General features: G+C 44.7%; 1 protein-coding gene across 2 annotated transcripts in view; it reads left to right on the forward strand.

Moving 5' to 3' along the window:
* NT5DC3 (5'-nucleotidase domain containing 3) overlaps positions 1-18,719 on the forward strand; it is a 58,361-nt gene that overhangs the window by 26,783 nt on the left and 12,859 nt on the right. The window contains exons 3-11 of one of the 2 annotated variants that reach the window (XM_058568545.1): positions 2,297-2,371; positions 2,831-2,886; positions 8,677-8,767; positions 9,713-9,850; positions 12,231-12,291; positions 12,683-12,785; positions 12,929-13,030; positions 15,548-15,629; positions 16,709-16,795. In XM_058568545.1, coding sequence (XP_058424528.1) covers positions 2,297-2,371; positions 2,831-2,886; positions 8,677-8,767; positions 9,713-9,850; positions 12,231-12,291; positions 12,683-12,785; positions 12,929-13,030; positions 15,548-15,629; positions 16,709-16,795 — 795 coding nt within the window. The remainder of the gene's footprint in view (positions 1-2,296; positions 2,372-2,830; positions 2,887-8,676; positions 8,768-9,712; positions 9,851-12,230; positions 12,292-12,682; positions 12,786-12,928; positions 13,031-15,547; positions 15,630-16,708; positions 16,796-18,719) is intronic. The other variant, XM_058568546.1, reaches the window with a different exon arrangement.

The following is an 18,719-nucleotide window of genomic DNA, read 5'->3' on the forward strand; positions in this document are numbered from 1 at the left end:
GGGGGAAACCTTGCTTTTTCTTTATCCCCACCCACTAGCCTGCCCAGATTGCACCTGGAATTAGAAAAAATCCAGGTACTCAAGGAAACCAGATTGGGCCTAAACAAGAAGATTTTTTTTTTTTTTGTGAGGAAGATTAGCCCTGAGCTAACATCCATTGCCAATCCTCCTCTTTTTGCTAAGGAAGATTGGCCCTGGGCTAACATCCGTGCCCATCTTCCTCTACTTTATATGTGGAACACTGCCACAGCATGGCTTAATGAGTGGTGTATTGGTCCGCGCCCAGGATCCAAATCTGTGAGCCCTGGGCTGCCGAAGCGAAGCACACGAACTTAACCAGCACGCCACTGGGCTGGCCCCTCAGCAAACTTATTGAACCCCCTGAGGCGTCACCACTAGGTGACAGGCATCTAGTATGGTGGTTCAGGGTTGGTTCAGAATTGGTTACAGGCTGGGTAGGTGTGGGCTTGGGTGTGACACGGACCTGGTTTCAAGTATTGACCTGGCCACTGTTTTCTTTGTGAACCTGGGCAGCTTCGTTGACTCTGCTCCTCAGATTATGCAACAGTAGAACAGGCATGAAGTGCCCTACCTCCTTCTTGATGAGGTAGTGAGGAGTAGATAAAGTCACTGAAAGTGTCTAGAACAGTGTGTGGAACATGGCCGAGGCTCAGTAAAACACCTCTCTCAAGAATATTTTAAATATCTCCCTCCTGTCGTACCCCTTATTCAGTACTCCCGAGTTTAAAAGGAGATTCCAGAGATGTGAAGTTCCTTGGCCTCACTTTAGTTAGCAGAACCGTGGTACCATGAGTTGGGTTGTGTGTGTGTTTGTGTGTGTGTGTGTGAAGTATGTCAGTAAAAATGCAGAATCGTGCACAGTGTGCAGAATTCTTGGAAACGCCCATGAGTGCAAATGTCATTTAGTGATTTCTTGGCACATGTGGCAGGTGTCAGATAAATGAACCCAAATGTGACATGTGAGTCAGTGCTTCATGCAGCCTGAATTGAAAATTCACCACACGTGGTTCAGCCTGGTGGTTCTGGGACATGTTCTCACACAGGTGTGATCCTGGCTGTGAAAAGTTAGTGTAGTCATGTGAAGAGGTTTCCTGTGTGTCTTAATAGTTGTCTAGGTTTTCACTTAAGCAGTTTACATCATGATTGGAAGATCCTGGTGACATCACCTCTCTAGACTCAGGAATAGGTATTCTGTCCTGCAGGTCTGTGCTCAGAGGGTGGACGGGAGTGGAGAGCAAGGGCAAAGGGCCGAGCCTGACTCCCCGCCCCACCGTGCCCCTGCTTTGTGGCCCAGGCCAGTTGTTTTATCTGGTTCCTCTGATATCCCGTCTGTAAAACGGGCATTGTAGAGCCTGCTGTGCCGTAGCAGCAGAATCGGGGCCCGGCTTATCAGTACTGTTGGCGGGATAGCTGGGGTTCTAATTCTGAGATCTGGGGAGGGAGGGAGGGACCTGGATGTCTGGCGCAGTAGATAAGACAGGGCTGGGATTTTTCCATCGTTTGAGGAATGGCTTAATAATTAGGAAATGCCAGGGGAGCTGAGCTGCCTCCAGAAGTCATGTGTGTTCTCAGACAGTGTTGGAGCAGTGACTGGGAGCCACGTGCTGAGAAAGGGCCTCTCTGGGACCCAGTGGGAGGAAGGCTGTATCGACAGCTGAGGGCCCCCTCCAGCCCTTGGAGGGTGGGCAGCTGCCAGCTGTCCAGATAAGAAAAGCAGTGAAAGCCAAATGGAGGGGGCATCCCTTTGAAAAGTTTTCACCTTGGGTTTCTTCATGAAACCTGGTAGTGGGGCCATCCAGGGATCTGCTACACTGAGGGGCTCAAAATGTAAGATGAATGGATGGTTGACAACATGTTCGGAAAAGTCATGCTTCTAACTGAGGGGACCTTCCAGCTCCTTCTCCTCGGCAGCCTTAGATACAGTAGGAGGAAGTGACGTATTGGAGGCAGAAGTGGATGCCTTTCTGGGGTCTCAGGGATCTGGGAGTCTAGGGGCAGAGGGAAGGGAGGGGAGGGGGATTTAAGAGGAGAGGAATTGGAGGGTATGAGGTATGAGGCCCCACCTGTGCTTGAGCGGATACAGGGGATGGAGCAGGAGGGATGGCTCTGTGGCCAGGAGGTGCTTGGTCTGGAAGCAGAAGGACAAGCTGTGGTCCGCCCCTTCTGTCCCAGGCGCGTCAGCCACCTCGGCCTTTGTGCAAGGATCAGATCTGGACACTATCTTGAACTCAATGCTACATTGTTAACTAAAACTGGTTCTTTTCTTCCTTCTTAGTATCCCGTGGAAATCAGGAAGTACGAGTATGACCCAAATTTTGCAATTCGTGGACTTCATTATGATGTGCAGCGGGTAGGTTTAATTCTCATGTTTTCCTCCAGTGTAACGGTGTTTGGGAATAAAGCGTACTCGGTGCTTTTCTTTGCTGAGCACATAAATTGATTGTAAATTATGTTCTTTGAGCCTGCAGAACTGAATTATTCAAAACATCTTTGGATAAAGTCTTTTTCGAGAAACTATGTATTAGAAAAGCATGACTGCATTTAGCTATTTGGGAGACACTGTTTATTTCCAGTAGTCATTTTTGGTGTTTTGAGGAGGAGCCAGTTGTCATATCCTCTTTGCAGATAGACCATGTCCTTGATGAGGTGCACAATGCTTTAATCAACAAGCAAACCTTTCAGAAACATACGGTGTGCTTATTGTTACAACAACTTACTGTTGATCGGATTTATAATGGCACCAGAATTCTCATTAAATATGCATATTGTTGTACATTATTTACCTGCACATGTGTTTATGTTTTCGAAGGCAGTGTTGATGAAGATTGATGCTTTTCATTACATCCAGCTGGGAACTGTCTACAGGTAAGAGTAAGAGGAGGTAAATTTAATTCACCCAAAGTAACCAAGTGGCTTTGGGTTTTAAGACCCGCTGACTGTTTAGTGATGAGAAGGGCTGTAATGTGTGTTTGTGATTCATTCATTCATTCACTCCTTCCCTCGCACCTTCAAGAACATTTATTGGGGCCTACTGCCACGCTAGATGCTAATGGTTTAGCTTATAAGGATGTCCTCAGGGAGCCCAGGGTGTAGATGGGAAGCCACACAGTAAAGCAGTGACTGCAGTCGGGTGACCGAGGCAATGATGGACATGTGCTCAGACCATTGGGGGCACTCTGGAGGACTCTGAGGGAGGACAGGCTTTCCGGAGGCAAGGGTGGGCCAGCTGAGTGAGGGTCCTGGACAGGAGGTTTGGGGGGGAATACTGGGGTGAGGGAACAGGTTCTTGTTGCCACCGCGGTAGTTGATATAGTTTGTATTAAGACTTTTTTTTCCTGTTTTTTAGAATTCGTAGAAACCCTTAGCTCAGTTAGAAATCTTTGTAACTTTGAAAATGAAGAGTTTTTTGCCTTTTCTAGTTCTCAAATTTGGGGGTGGGATTAGGAATGTCGTTTGTATTTAGATTCATATATTGTATCTTAAAAAATGATGTGTGCATGTCTTAGATTCTTCTCTTACAAACTGTTAAAATTAATATGTATATATATATTTTTTATCAAAGTAAAACATGCACAGTTACAATCAAATAGCATGAAAAATGTCATAGTGGACAACAGTCCTCTGTCCTCCCCTCCTCCCCACCCAACGCCTGTAATCTCTTAGATTGTTTTTTTTTTGGTATTTTTCTTCCTATTTCTAATCAATGCTCATACTTCTATTTCCTTTTTTTTTTTTGGTGAGGAGGATTTGCCCTGAGCTAACATCTGTTGCCAATCCTCCTCTTTTTGCTGAGGAAGATTGTTGCTGAGCTAACATCTGTGCCCATCTTCCTCTACTTTATATATGGGATGCCGCCACAGCGTGGCTTGATGAGCGGTGTGTAGGATCGCTTGTTCAGATCACAGAACACGGCGGTGTTCAGATCCTTACCAGGGATCTGAACCTGGGAGCCCTGGGCCGCCAAAGCAGAGTGTACAAACTTAAACCACTGTGCCACCAGGGTGGCCCCTATCTAGTTCCTAATTTATTAGTTCTGGCCATCGTCCCTGCTATGAGGGATGAGGATTTAGCTCTCTTGCACATGCACTCCCTCCTCCAGCCTCGTCCTCCCAACCTCGGCAAGATCTCAGTATCTGGTTGTTTCCCCATCCTCGTTTGCATCATGACTCTGCAGGGCTTGTTCATTCTTAAGCCAAGCAGTGCGCTGTAATTGTGTCCTTTCTTGCACAGTGTTTGGTTTTTCTTAGATTTAATAATAACTTCATTTTTTCTTTGCTTAGTTTTCTGTGTAGGTATCTCTAGTTTTTTCTAAATGCTCCCTCACAGATATCAAGCATGTATTTATTTCCCAACAATTCAAATGTTTTAAGTAATCTATCACTTTTTTTTTAATTGATTACCCCCTCCTGCGCTAATCTCTCATCTGATTGCGTTTGCCTCTTTCTGTGTTCGCTGGTTACCATCTCCTCCTCTTGCTGCTTTTACTCCCTCGTTTTGCTGGAGCACATCCTCCAGTAGCTTCCTGGTGCCTTCTAGGGCTGAGCCTTTCTGGGGATCTTTGGTGGTTAATCAGTTCTTCTCGTTGGTGTCCCCCTTGCAGGTCCCTGTTCTCAGTGTTGCTAAGTCAGGTGCCTCCTTTTCATCCACTATTTCTCTTCCAAAAATGTGTTGAAATGTCTTGTCTGCCGATGTCTTTTCTCTTATTTCCTTTGACCTTTTAAGCAGTTTATACTTTACTCTTCTACTGTTGCTTTAGTGGTGTTTCAGGAGGGAGAAGAGGTGGTGGTGATGATGAGAATAATAATATTAGTAATACTAAATAGTGACTGACAGAGTTTGAGTCTTGCAGTGGGACAGGCGTTGCTGTAAGGGTTTTGTTTGAGTTAACTCATTTGATCCTCAGAATAACCTGATGAGGTAGATACTATTGTTAGTCCCAGAGATGTTAAGTATCTTGCCCAGGGTCACACAGAAGTAAGTGCCTGAGCTGGAATTTAGACCCAGGCAGTTTGGCTTCAGTCTGTGCCCTTGCCCAGCATGCCGTGTGGCCTCTCTGAAGGTACAAGGGTTAACTGGAAGTCCCTCACCAGATCTTTTGAATCTGTCCTTCCATCCCTGCTTCTACCGCCAGCTCCCTAGCTCAGACACTTACCCTCCCTCTCCCCTGGCTCTTGCGGTTTTCTGTAGTGCGTCCCATCCTGGACATTGTCGCTAGACTGACTTACCCAAAGTATTACCCTCAATAACCCCCTCCTGTCTTCTGAAATCCTAGATGGCTCCCCGCTGTCTAGAGAATAGAGCCCAAGCCTCTTAGGTTTTCAGTCAGCCTACTCCAGACCCTTAGCTTCCCCATTTTCCGTACACAGCTGCCTCACTTCCTGGACTGGTTAAGACTCTTAGTTGCAAGTGACTGAAACCCAGCCCCAACTGGCTTAATCAAGAACGTGGTATTGGCTCCCTAGTTGTATAGTCCAAGGACTGTGCCAGTTGCAGGTGTGGCTGGCTCCAGGGGCAAAATTGATGTTGTCAGAACCCTTTCCATCTCTTGGCTCTTTTCCTCTCTGGGTTAGCTCACTCTCAGGGAAGCCCCTCCATGTGGTGACCTCTGGCAATACCAAACTTCCATCCCCCAACCAGGTCGAGAGGAGAGGGGTGCTTCTCTTCCCAACAGTTTCAACCAGTCTCAGAGGGAGTGGGTTCTGGGCAGGTGAAAGCCACACATATTCCTTTCTTCTGAGTTCTCCTTTCTCACCGCTTGCCATCTCTTCATGCTGGCGTTCATGCAGTGTTCCTTCCTCTCTGCTTCTCGAAATCCTAGCCCTCCTTCAGGGCCGACTTATGGTGAGGCCTCTCCTCACCCCTCAGCCTGAAGTGGTCTCTCTCTCTCCTCTTCTGTGACCACATGATCCTGTGACTCCTAATTGTCTTGTTTTTTCTGTAGATAAATTGTCCATCGTGTTAAGGAGTATGGACAGGGCTAGAGGAGGAGCCAGTGGAGGCGTTTAAAGGGAGGAAGTGTTCAGATTTAGGTCCGGGGAAGGTCGCTGTGGCCTCAGGGCTGAGAGAGGAGGGGGTGTGGTGGGCTGAGGGGGCGCGGTTGTGTGTGCGTGGGCTCTGGAGTCACACTTCTGAGGGTGAGCCCAGGCCCCACCGCTCACATGCAGGTGGCTTGAGCAAGCTCTTGACCGTCTCAAAGCCTTGATTTCCCCCTCTGTAAAATGGGCACGATTCCAGTGCCCACCTCAGGTGGCTTGTCCTGCAGACTAAAGCATGCTTGGAACAGTGCCTGAAGCATTATAGGCTCCCCTAACTGTCACTTCTCTTCCTTTTCCCCTCAGAAGGGGGAATGGATGCGCGAATGGCGGGGAAGAAGGCTTCAGTCTCAGTCTCCCCATTTCTGAGACCTGCTGTGGGTCTCCAGTTCCTACGTTAGGCTGGATTTTATGTTTTGGGCTGTGGGAGTGGGTGCCGCTGGGCGGAGGAGGGGGAGGACTGGTTCTCACTGCAGGCCATCTTGTGCCTAGGTTTGAAGTTCTTAATAGGAACCTGGTGAAAAGCCAGGGTTGTTCCTGTCACAATCACACCAGCAGACTTGGATAGGCTTCCTACACACTGGTTACTGTTCTGTGTGTGGGAACTCATGTACTCTTCTCAGTAACGCCGGGAGGTAGGTGCTGTTATCGTTCCCCATTTTCAAAATGACACTGAGACCCAAAGAGGTTAAATTGTCCAGGTAATACCCCTAGTAATTAAGGGAGCTGAGATTTGAACCCCGGGCCTACTCGTTCAGATCTGTGCTCCTAACCATTATATTTTTCATAACCACACAGGGCAGTGTAGAGTGGTTTTCATTTTGATTCCAGCGCTGGCATGGGCTGCATTGCAGCGTGGCCGACAGTGCGCCCGTCCTGGTGGTTCTGGGTGGTGCTCCCGCTGCAGGAGCTGCCTCCTGCGCATTCAGCCAACTGATTTCGTCGCTGCTCTGAGCTGACATTTGGTTACTTGGGCCTTAAAGATGCAGCTTGTGCGTCCACGTGCCTGTGAATGTGTCTTAGAGGTGGCAGTGGCTTCCGAAGGACTGGGCAGAGCCTAGTGCGCGGGCAGAAAAATAACTCAGCCAGCAGCAGGATTCTCTTACTTCTTCTGTTTCTAAGTGTTAGAGCCTTAGGAGTGTGCACAGCTGACTGCTGCTACTTTAGCAAGAGCTGTTTTCCAAGGTCACTGTCTAGAATGATCTGGTTTAGTCCCAGTGTCTTATCTGGTTTCTGGAGCAAAGATAAAGGGAAGTATAGTGCCTCTTTTCTTTTCAAAGTAGTTGTAACAAGTTAATCAAGATCAGAGGCAAAATATTAGTGAATCCCCTTGGATATTTTTAAAAGTAATATGAGGGTGGAGAATGGAGGAAAGAGGCTGAAGTTATATTTTCATTAAAGTTATATATCAAGCAAAAATGATATGTATTTTGATATTGGCCAGGTGATTTTGTATGATAAGCAGCCTGTTTGTATTAGTAACCAAAATTCTTACTGGATTGTTTATCCTCCCACGGTGGCCCAGTGTGGAGTCTCCATCGTTCATTCTCTGGTTTCCTCGTCATTGGTGTCTGTTTCTCAGGCACCTTCACTAGAGAAGGGGGTTGAGGAGCAGACATCTCCCTTCAGAACACTCTAGAGTGGGCGATCCAGGGGACTGTGAGACCACTGAATCCCACTGAAAACAGCTGGTGGCAGAGGCTCGGGTGAATCCAGACCTCTCTGACTCCAGAATTCATTTCCCCCCGTGTGGAGGAGCTGGTTCTTTTGTGGATTCAGCTGCAGCTCCCGGAGGCAGGGAGATGGCGGATGTTACCTTAGCTTTTTACGGATGGAGAAATTGGCCTTCACTGTCACAGCATTTGGGGTCATCCCTCTCGGAGGTGGTGCCCAGGTTTCCTGCCTTGTGTCACGGGGTTTAGTCCACCCGAGCTACATGCATGACTTTTTCTCCTTCAGCACTGACCTTCTAAGGGTAGAGTATCAGAGGGCAGCACGATCTTGGAGATAGAACCAGCCTTTCTTTCCCTAATGTATTAAGAACATTAAAAAAAACCCAGCCCACCCAAAGCAAGTCGTTAGGAGGCGTTGTACCTTGTTGAGGGAGGCAGTGTGACCTAGTGGTTGAAGAGCCTGGGCCATACAGCCAGAAAGCCTGGGATCCAGTCCTCACCCACCACTTTCTACTTTGGTGACCTGGGATCCAGTCCTCACCCACCACTTTCTACTTTGGTGACCTTGGGTCTACTTTGGGGACCTTTCTACTTACATGACCTTTCTATGCCTCAGTTGCCTCTGCTGAAAAATGAGAAGAATAATAGTGCCTCCTAGGAATGCTGAGAATTAAGTGAATGACTATGTGGAGTTTATATCTGGCATACAGGAGATGCCGTGTAGTGTTAGCTATTATCTTTCCTCCTCTTAGTGCCAATAGAATGGTAGCAGTAGTAATAGTAGTAGCATCTTGCCTGTTGTTTGTAGCAATTACTGGTGGCACATCTCACCTGCTTGTGATTACAACGTCTCGCACCTTGGTTGAAAAGTCCCAGCAGTTGCCAGAGGTCTGAAAATCATTGCCGTCTCTAGTTGAGCTCTTTAACTGCACTGCCTGTGATTTTTCCAGAGGCCTCAGCGTTGTCCCTGATGAAGAAGTCATTGAAATGTACGAGGGGTCCCACGTGCCTTTGGAGCAGATGAGCGACTTTTATGGAAAGGTAATGAGAAATACTTTGTTTATTTAAAGTAGCTTGTCTTATTTAAAAAAAAAAAAAAAAAAGTAGCTTGTCTTTTTCCTTGAAACATGGTCTGATAGATTGAGGATCTTGAACTGCTGGACTCGGACTGCACGTATAAGGGAATTTGGGGTTGTGTTTTGAGAGAGATCCGTATGTTAGAGTCTCCCCTGGTTCTTGCACGATTCTCCCTTCTTAGCTTCTTCCGTCCTACCTGTTGAAGGCTCTTTACACCTTCTTTGTGCCTACCCCTGTTTGCCCACACCTCCCTGGATGTGTCCCCACTTTCTGGATTAAGTCACTAGCTGTCACCCCCCCCGAGACTGAGAGCAGCAAGTTACCCTCCTGAAGGGTAAACTGCTTTTCTAACTTTTGTAGTTCTCTTTGCTCTCGAGATTTTTGCTTCTTGTCTTTTTAGATGCACTCTCTTACTTGCGTTGTCAAAATACGGTGGCAGGTGCCCGGTCAGCTGGTAAACTTGGTGTTATAAATTGCAGGAATTCAGAGAAATGCCCTTTTTCAAGCTGACATATGGGCTGTGTGGGTGCTCCAGTTCAGGGGAGTTACGTGGCTTTTTATGCCATTCCAGGGGCGATAATCTACTTGCCAGCTTTCCTCTGTGTTTGATGAGGGTGTGAGCTGGAAGTTGGACGGGGCACCAAGGAGAGTGGAAGGAGAAGGGCGGTTAGACTTTTGGGGGAAATCGGGGCATGTCTTGGATTTCCCGATTGTGCTTAGAGTGTGGTGTCAGCTCTGCCGTGAACCATAAGAAACAAGGTGAATATTTTTACTTTCTTATCGTTAAATTTTTTTGTCTTGTGGAGTGAGATCCAGCAGTTGACGACCAGAATCCCCCTCGGTAAGTGCAAAGTCTGGCTCTGCTGTGGTGTCAGCCTCCGTTTCTAAAGCCTTCCCCCCTGCCTGCAGAGTTCTCATGGAAACACCATGAAGCAGTTCATGGACATCTTCTCCCTGCCAGAGATGACCCTCCTGTCCTGTGTGAACGAGTACTTTCTGAAGAACAACATCGACTATGAGCCTGTGCACCTGTACAAAGATGTCAAGGTGGTGTTGACAGTGAGGGATGACGATGCCGCATCCCTTTCAGCTTCTCAGCAGAAGTAGCAGAATCGTTAGCCTCCTTTGTAGGTCAGGTGTTTGAAACAGTCCTTCCCAGGGGATCTCTGTTATTTGCAATTTAACTCTGAAAATTGTAAGAAAGATGTTATGTGAGGAGAATTGGAAATCATTCAAATTTGTTGTTACAAGGAGAAGGTGCTCATATTGTTTATCTGGATTTCTAATTCTTTCTGACCAAAGGCCAGGGCCAGTTTACCCGGCCCGAGGGGTGAGTGGTGGCTGAGGTCCAGCCTGTGCCCAGCTCACCCCTGCGCCTGCCCTTGGGGAGGGGTGACTCCTCATACAAGGGTGGCGTTCATGGCACAGGCTGCAGGCCCAGGCTGCAGGCTCAGGGGACTGCAGTTGCCCAGAGGGGGCTTCTTTTTCTCTTGCACACAAAGGTTGCGTACAGGCTTTCCCAGGCCCTGCAAAAGCTGTGCAAAAATCCAATCAGAGAGGAGTGTAGACAAATATAAACGTTTATATGCATATATACACACGTCATTTATATAACTTTTTATATATTTTAGTTTATATTCACATTCACATGTTTATATATATATTCTTTAAGCTGTCTGAACTTTTCTCAGTACTTAAAAATATGTGTATATATTACTTATTTAATGTATATTTCTTTCTTTTTTCTTTTCTTTTCTTTTGTTTTTGCTGAGGAAGATTCGCCCTGAGCTAACATCTGTTGCCAATCTTCCTCTTGTTTTGCTTGAGGAAGATTAGCCCTGAGCTAACATCTGTGCCAGTCTTCCTCTATTTTGTATGTGGGTCTCTGCCACAGCATGGTTGATGAGTGGTGTAGGTCCATGCCCGGGATCTGAACCCGCGAACCCAGGCCATCAAAGTGGAGTGCGCTGAACCACTACACCATGGGGCCAGCCCCAATATATATTTATTTCTAATATAAATTTCTAAGCATGTATTTAGAAATACATATTTGTTTATTTATAATTTATTTAAATATGTATTTTTAAGGATCCATATTTATATACTATAATGTTTTTATTTTATGTTTATGGGTAACTTAAAATTTTGATACCCTGAAACATGGGTTTTAGGAAGGTAAAGGATGATTATACTTTTTTAATATCAGTGTCGTGTTATTTGAACTAAATTTAAATATTTAGTTTCTATTTTCCTTTTTGTGCACAGAAATACTTCATCTTTAAGAATCTTTAAGAATCACTTGTAGTTATGTAACCCTTTGCATTCATGAGGAGAGGTGTTTATTTGAAAATTCAGTTTTTGCTATAAATATTACAGCCACCACTGGTAAACACTTACGTAGAGTATACTATGTCCCAGGCACTGGTTTTTCTGAGTGCTTTATGCATATTAACTAATTAAGTCCTCACAAAAATGCCTTGAGGTAGGTACTATTATTACCACCCTCATTTTAAAGGTGAAGAAATTGAGACACAGAGAGATTGAGTAGCTTGCCTAAGATCACACAGCTAGTAAGTTGCAGAGTCTGGATGTCAAGCCAGGAAGTGTGGCTCTGGCTTGCTCTTAACCACTGCCTTCTGCTGATGTGAAGTTGAAACAAGCCCAGGCTGGAAGGTATTCGAGGTTGAGTTCACAGTCCAGAGGTGCTCACTCTTGGCAGGAATCTCCTACCAATTTTCTAAGGCTTATAGCCCAGTTTTGTCTGAAGCCCAGTCCCCTGCTACAGGCTCCAGAAGGTTTCTGTGTGCCTCCAGGAGTGCCACCTATGTAGTAGACCTGCATAGTGCCACCTGAGAGTGGGGTTGTGCTCTGATACCTGCCAGGTATCAGGCTGCCACACCCCTGGGCTTCAAAGGGATTGGCTGCCCCCTCTTCCTGGTGCCTGCCGTCTGGACCGCGTCTCGGCCTGAGTTATGATCTCTGACAGTTCCTCGCGTCACTGGTAGCACTGGAGAGAGGAGGATCCTGTCATTTGTCTCTGCCTCTTTTTTCTAGATTACAGAACCTACTGTTGGGGTGTAGGGAAGGATGCCAAGGTGAAAAGAGCAATAATTCCCTTTGTTCAGATGACCTGGAATCATTTGTTCATGATACTGCATATAAATTACTATTTATCGTCTGGAGCTTTATTCAGAATTGTTCACGAAAATTACCTCCTCCGAGTGACCCTTTTGAAAATTGCATTGGAAACCGCCACTATCACCATGGAAACTTAAGTTTTCCCTAAGGGGCTGCCTATGCGAAATGGACCAGAATTTAGATTTCCTTTAGTGCTTGCCTTGCCAGGCTTCTCGAGACAGACATCACCAATGCCATTTCAGGCTGTCTCAGCGATACCTTCCCTGATTAAAAACGTCTCTCTCGACAGGACTCCATTCGAGACGTGCACATCAAAGGAATCATGTACAGAGCGATCGAAGCCGATATTGGTATGTACTCGACATTATGGGGAAGATCGGTTCAGCCTTTCCCGTTGCTGTGCGACCCTGCAGGTGTCTTGTCTTCATTCCAGGGACGGAGGAGGGGCTGCAGTACCTCTTCTGAGTGCAGGGCGAGGACCTCGCGTCCTTGCGTCTCAGGCGTCTCCTCCCCTTTGTCTTAATCCTGACTCAAAAGGAGATTCCACCTAGACCGAGGAGGCAGGGTCTTGGTTACTGATGCACTGGGCCCTGCTAGACCACCCCGAACCAAGCTCCCTTAAGGCTTTTCTTCCCCCAAGTGCCCTGGACAGTGCTGGCCCCGTATGCCCCATTGAGACAGCACTTGCAGATCGACTGACCTCATGCTGAGTCTGTGTGTGAATTTTTCTCTTGCTCTTAGAAAAATACATCTGCTATGCCGAGCAGACCCGTGCGGTGCTGGCTAAACTGGCTGATCACGGCAAGAAGATGTTTCTCATCACCAACAGCCCCAGCAGTTTTGTGTAAGTTGTTCTGTGTTCCTTGCTGACTTCTGGCTCACTTATCTTGTATTCCATTTATTTTAACACTTGGAAATTTGAAGAAAAAATTGCAAAATAATTAATCCCTTTCATGTTAGACTAACCTGGCTGACGCATTGTTGCAGGGACAAAGGGATGAGGTATATTGTTGGAAAAGATTGGAGGGACCTGTTTGATGTGGTCATCGTTCAGGCCGAGAAACCAAACTTCTTTAATGATAAGCGGAGGTGAGTGTGTGTCTTTCTGGGGACTAGATTTGATTCATTTGCTGCTGTGAATACCAAGGTAATGTGTTTTGGTGAAATCCAGTTGGAAAATCGCAACATCTGACATTATAGCTTTTGATTTTTAACCATTCTAGCAAGTAATTACACGGAGGGTGGGATCAGTACATAACAGACAGCTTACACCTACTAAAATGGTTCTCGATTTAACATGGGCTACTTCGGTCCTGAATCAGACTTGAAGAAAGCAATTGAGAGCAATGAAAAATGCAAACTTAATATTCCGTGGTAAATTAGATCTCTTGATGCAGATGCATCGGGAAGCATAACAAAACTACAGCAACAGCAAAGCACCTGGTGGGTATCGCTTTAATTAGAGCTCTAAATGGTGCATTTAAAATTGCAGTTGGAGTTTGCAGAACTTCTCTGCAACCTAGGTTTTGCATCAAGTGGTATACGTCTCTATCGAGACTTACAGGTTGTCTTTCTGCCACCGTAGCCTTGGGAGATAGAGGAGCGGGGAAGTTTTGGGTTGTGACGGTGACTGGAGTGTGCTCTTAGCATTTTAGTGGGTGGGGGTCAGGGATCCTAAAATGTCTTTTAACTTGTGGGACAAACCTGTTCACCAAGAGTCGTCCCCCGCAAATGTCAATAGTGTTGAGAGTTATTGCACTAGGGTTGTAAAAATAACTCATAATATTTATAAAATAATGGGCTATCGTTGAAACACTTTTACCCACATTTATCTATTCTGCAGTTGGTAACCAGGCAGCCTTTCCCTCCTCTTGAGTGATTTACAGTATCATAATGCCAGCGCCCTGTAGTTGGTGTTGAATGGGTTAAATTCCTCTTGCGATGCTAAATGCCAGTTTTCCAAGTGTGGCAGTGACTCTTGAAGAAGAGGCAAACCCAAGAACCATGTGCAGAGAGTGAGTGAGAATTGGAGAGAATGAAGGAAAAACTCGGATGTTGATTGAAAGCAGCAATAAATACTGGCTTGCTGCTTTGTCACTGACAAAACGCTCTCCTGCATTTTCTCATTAGATGTCAGGGTGTGGTCAGGAGAAGGGCCCTGTCTCTCCTTTCATCGCAGACCTCCTCTCCTTTGTCATCTAGTATGCACATGCAGAACAGTGTCTTGGACTCATTTCCTGGGGTGCGGGGCGTGGAGAGGGTGTGGGGAGTGGTGTCCAGCACAGCTCTCTCCCTTGCTGCACCTGTTTATGTTGTCTTTGCTCCGGATACCTGGAATAACAGCTGAATGATCCTCCACACATGTTCATCCCTGTGTGATTTATTTTATTTTTTTATTTTTTTGTTTTTGTGAGATCAGCCCTGAGCTAACATCCAATGCCAATCCTCTTTTTTTGCTGAGGAAGACTGGCCCTGGGCTAACATCCGTGCCCATCTTCCTCTACTTTATATGGGACGCTGCCACAGCATGGCTTAACAAGTGGTGCGTCGGTGCGCGCCCGGGATCCGAACCAGCGAACCCCGGGCTGCCGCAGTGGAGCGTGCGCATGTGACCGCTTGCACCATTGGGCCGGCCCCCTCTGTGTGATTTATAATTATGCGGGTCAGAAACAACCTAAAGGAACATCCATATGAGGGGATATTATGCAACCATTAAAAATGATGTATTTGAAAAGCAGTGGGCATGTTTTATGACTGTGAAAAATGATGTATGAAGAATATGTAATCACATGGGAAATTGCTCACAACATCAGAGAAAAAAAGAAAAATCAGTATACACAAATGATTCTCATTTTATGGTCATAAAGAAGAGAAAGATAACAGATATGTAAAGACTGAAAGACCATCTATTGAAATGTTAAGTGTTTATACCTGGGTACTGGAATTATGGGTGACTTACCTTTTCTTCATTATATTTTTCTGCATTTTCCAGATTTTTTGCAGTGAGTTAATATTTTTCTAATCAGGAAAACAATCCAAATAAGTGTTACCTTAAAAAAAAAGACAAACCCTGTGCCCTTTGGACTAGCACCAGCAGGGCAGGGATGAGGCCTTATTCTTATTTGCCATGTTCCATCATAAAATAGTACACCTGGTCCTCTGATTTGTTTTATATCTAGAGTGGCTGGATTTCAAGTACAAAGCAGGGTAAATGGACTGAGGCAGTATTTCCATAAGCTTTTCTTGGGAAACATTTTCTGTATGGTCAAATAAATTTAGGAAATCTGGGTTAAAGGAAGTTTCTTTACAGGAGGGCTTTTCAGAGCCATCAGTGACTTTTTAAGAGGGGCATAGATAGTGCAGAGTGTCTTCTAAATTTAGTTGACCCTCGAGTTCTTTTTTTCTAATCGCCTTTGGACACCGGGGTCCGCGGTTTGGCATCTGTTGTACCAGGCCCGGGAATGTGGGGGTGGAATTTTTGTTGTGGGGCCTTTTCAGGTTTGTGGAGCTCCTCTCTGTTTCCAGTGAGTAACCATGTAGTATTTCACACAGCAGACAGCCTGCATTACTGCCACATGTCATAACATTTCCCGTTTCTGTTGTCAGACCTTTCCGGAAGGTGAATGAGAAAGGTGTCTTACTCTGGGATAAAATCCACAAGTTGCAGAAAGGCCAGATTTACAAGCAGGTATCTCATGACCAATTTATCTTTTTTGTTGCTTTGTGGTCAGTTGTAATGATAACAGCTAACGTTTGTTGAGGCTTGCTGTGTGCCGGGCATGGTTCTGAGTGCTCTGCTTGAATCGACTGTTTATAACTTGGTAGCAGAATTTAAGCTTAAGTCAATATATTTTCAGTGTGCTATATCTAACTCAGAATTGAGCCATTTTTTAAAATGAAATTTAAAGCATTATGTTCATAGTATGTAAAATTTAAGATGCCAGTAGTAAACCTTGGAAATTTCTCTGTAAGAAGCATTTAATCATGTGGCATATTACCCAAATTAGTAATTATTTCCTGATGAGCTTTGTTTAATGCATAATTTTAATATATTTTGTTATCACGTAAAGCTAAAATATTTGAATAAATGATTGAATTACCGGCCATTATTGTGTTATTGAAGTTAGTTTTTTTAATCTCATCCTTTAAAAATTTTTATATTTGTGTAATATTTGTAACACATAAATTATAAAAGAGTACTATACAGTTTTTTAAAAAAATACTGATACATTCCTGGTGGATATATAACAAACTGCTGGATTTGGCACTGAGTATATTTTTTAGGCCTTGAAAGATTAGCTTTGATACAGCCCTTCCCCTTCTAGGCAGTTAGCCTAAGAAAATGAAGATATAGCTAAAACTTAGCTACAAGAATGTTTATCATGAAGTTATTTACAAAATAGATAACAAGGTAAATGTCCAACATCAGGGAATTGGTAAAATAAATGAATCGTGATACTTCTCAGCTACTGAGATTACATGGCAGATTAATATTTATTGATGTGGTCACAGAATGTTAAGTATAAAAAGATCATTACCAAAGAGGTATATACAACATGAATCCTTTTTGAAAAGTACATTTGGCTTAGAAGAATGGCCTGAAAGATTTCACATGAAGGTATTTTTATCTTTATATTTTCATATTTAAAATAAATTATAAAAGCACAAAAAAATTTTTAAGCTTTAAAAAATAGATATTTTGGGCATGGGTTATACAGTTCTCTATCTGTCATATGATATAATATCTATATTCTTCTGTTATTGCAGGGCAATTTATATGAGTTTTTGAAGCTTACTGGATGGAGGGGATCCAAAGTGTTGTATTTTGGTGACCACATATACAGTGACCTGGCGGTGAGGAGCCTTTCTTCCTGTTTCTTTGTTTGGGGACAGATATGTTAGTTCCACTTATTAGGAAATTTATCTTTTGTCTAAGATAATTTTTATGCTTTCATAAAAACCAGGAGTAGGCCACATTTTTTTTATATCTCATTTTTTACAGAGCAGGATGGATCAGAGATGTGAAAAAGATAAATTTTTTTGGAAATGATAGAAATTAGCAATGTATTCAGAATTTCTCAGAAAAATTTTTCCGGTTAAGTAATGGCAAGAAAGAAATGCCAGTGTTCTTTCCTGGTGCTCTTATTATTAAGCATCAGAAACGTACAAATGCAACATAAAAGCTCTTAAACATCAGTTAGGGCTTCTTTTGCCAGCCACTCCCTTGGAAAGAGTATAAAACTGGCATTTCTAGGAAATAGCGATTATGTGAAAAATGAGGCTTTTCATGCCCCTCTGAGTGACCAGGGGAGTGTGGCAGGACTTGAATTATGATTTAATCTATAATTGGAACAAGATGGAGTTAGTCTCATTTATTACCATTCTTGGTTCCCTGTGGAATGAATGTGTATTTAAGTGACCCTAGGTTAAGCTGGGTTGCACAGTGCGCGTGTGTAAAGTCTGAATGAAGCTCACTGTCAGGGAGGTAACCAGAATGGGGTTGTGGTGGCGATCAGGCTCCATTGTTGATACTGCTGAGTATTTTGGCCCACGCTGGATTGGCCTCGTGTATACGCGCGTAAGTCTCTGTCTCTCTTGTGTCTGCCCACCGTCGAAGCAGTGGGCTTTAACGGGCTGTGCAGTAGGTCCGTCTGGGGAGCGTTTTCAGAGCATAGTGCCTGAGCCCCACCAAAGTCGGTGGACTCAGACTGGTGGTTGTGGGGGTAGAGGGGTTGATTCCAGCATCTGTCTGTGGTGACGCTCTTCCCGGGTGATTCCAGCACACTTGCTGTATCATCTCATCTGTCCAGTGGGCTGAGGTCTAATGGAAGGAATCATGGGCTCAGAATTAGAGGACTGAGGTTTGCATCCCAGCTCTTCTCTTTGTTAGCTGTGTGACCCTGGGCATATCCCTCAAGCCCTGATGTCCTCAGCAGAGTGAAATAAGATAATGTATATGAAGTGCTTAGTAAAGTGGAAACATGAAGTGCTACTATCAGGATGTTGGCACCCTCAGAAAGTCTGCCCAAGAGATGTGGCATCATGGGCACCTGCCTCTTGCTAAATGGGGGCTTTGGGTCCTGATGAGATAACTGACTGTGTGCTACCCTTGAGAGACGTGAGGTGACACAAGGCCCTGCGAGGTGACACACATGCATAGGGGTCTTAGCATTATGTGAGGTACCCACAAAGCAATAGTTCTTCAAGTGTGGTCCCTGCAGCATCAGCATCACCTGGGAACTTGTTAGAAATGCAGATTCTCAGGCCTCACCCCAGACCTACTGAGTCAGAAACTGTGTTTTAAACAGCCGTCCACACTAAAATTTGATATCCGGGTAATGCTGGCCTCATAGAATGAGTTAGGAAGTGTCCCCTCCTCTTCCATTTTTGGAAGATTTTGAGAAGGATTGGTGTTAATTCTTCTTTAAGTGTTTGGTGGAATTCACCAGGGAAGCCATCTGGCCCTGGGCTTTTCATTGTTGGAAGGTTTTTGATTACTAATGCAATCTCCTTACTAGTTAGAGATCTATTCAGATTTTCTGTTTCTCCATGATTCAGTCTTGGTAGGTTGTGTGTTTCTAGGAATTTTTCCATTTCATCTAGGTTGTCCAAGTTGTTGGCATACAATAGTTTATAGTACTCTTTTATTTTTTAATTTATTTTTTTATTATTATTTTTTTTTGTGAGGAAGATCAGCCCTGAGCTAACATCCATGCTAATCCTCCTCTTTTTGCTGAGGAAGACTGGCTCTGAGCTAACATCTATTGCCAATCCTCCT

This window comes from Diceros bicornis, chromosome 25 (assembly GCF_020826845.1).
Source record: "Diceros bicornis minor isolate mBicDic1 chromosome 25, mDicBic1.mat.cur, whole genome shotgun sequence".
NCBI classification, from domain to species: domain Eukaryota; kingdom Metazoa; phylum Chordata; class Mammalia; order Perissodactyla; family Rhinocerotidae; genus Diceros; species Diceros bicornis.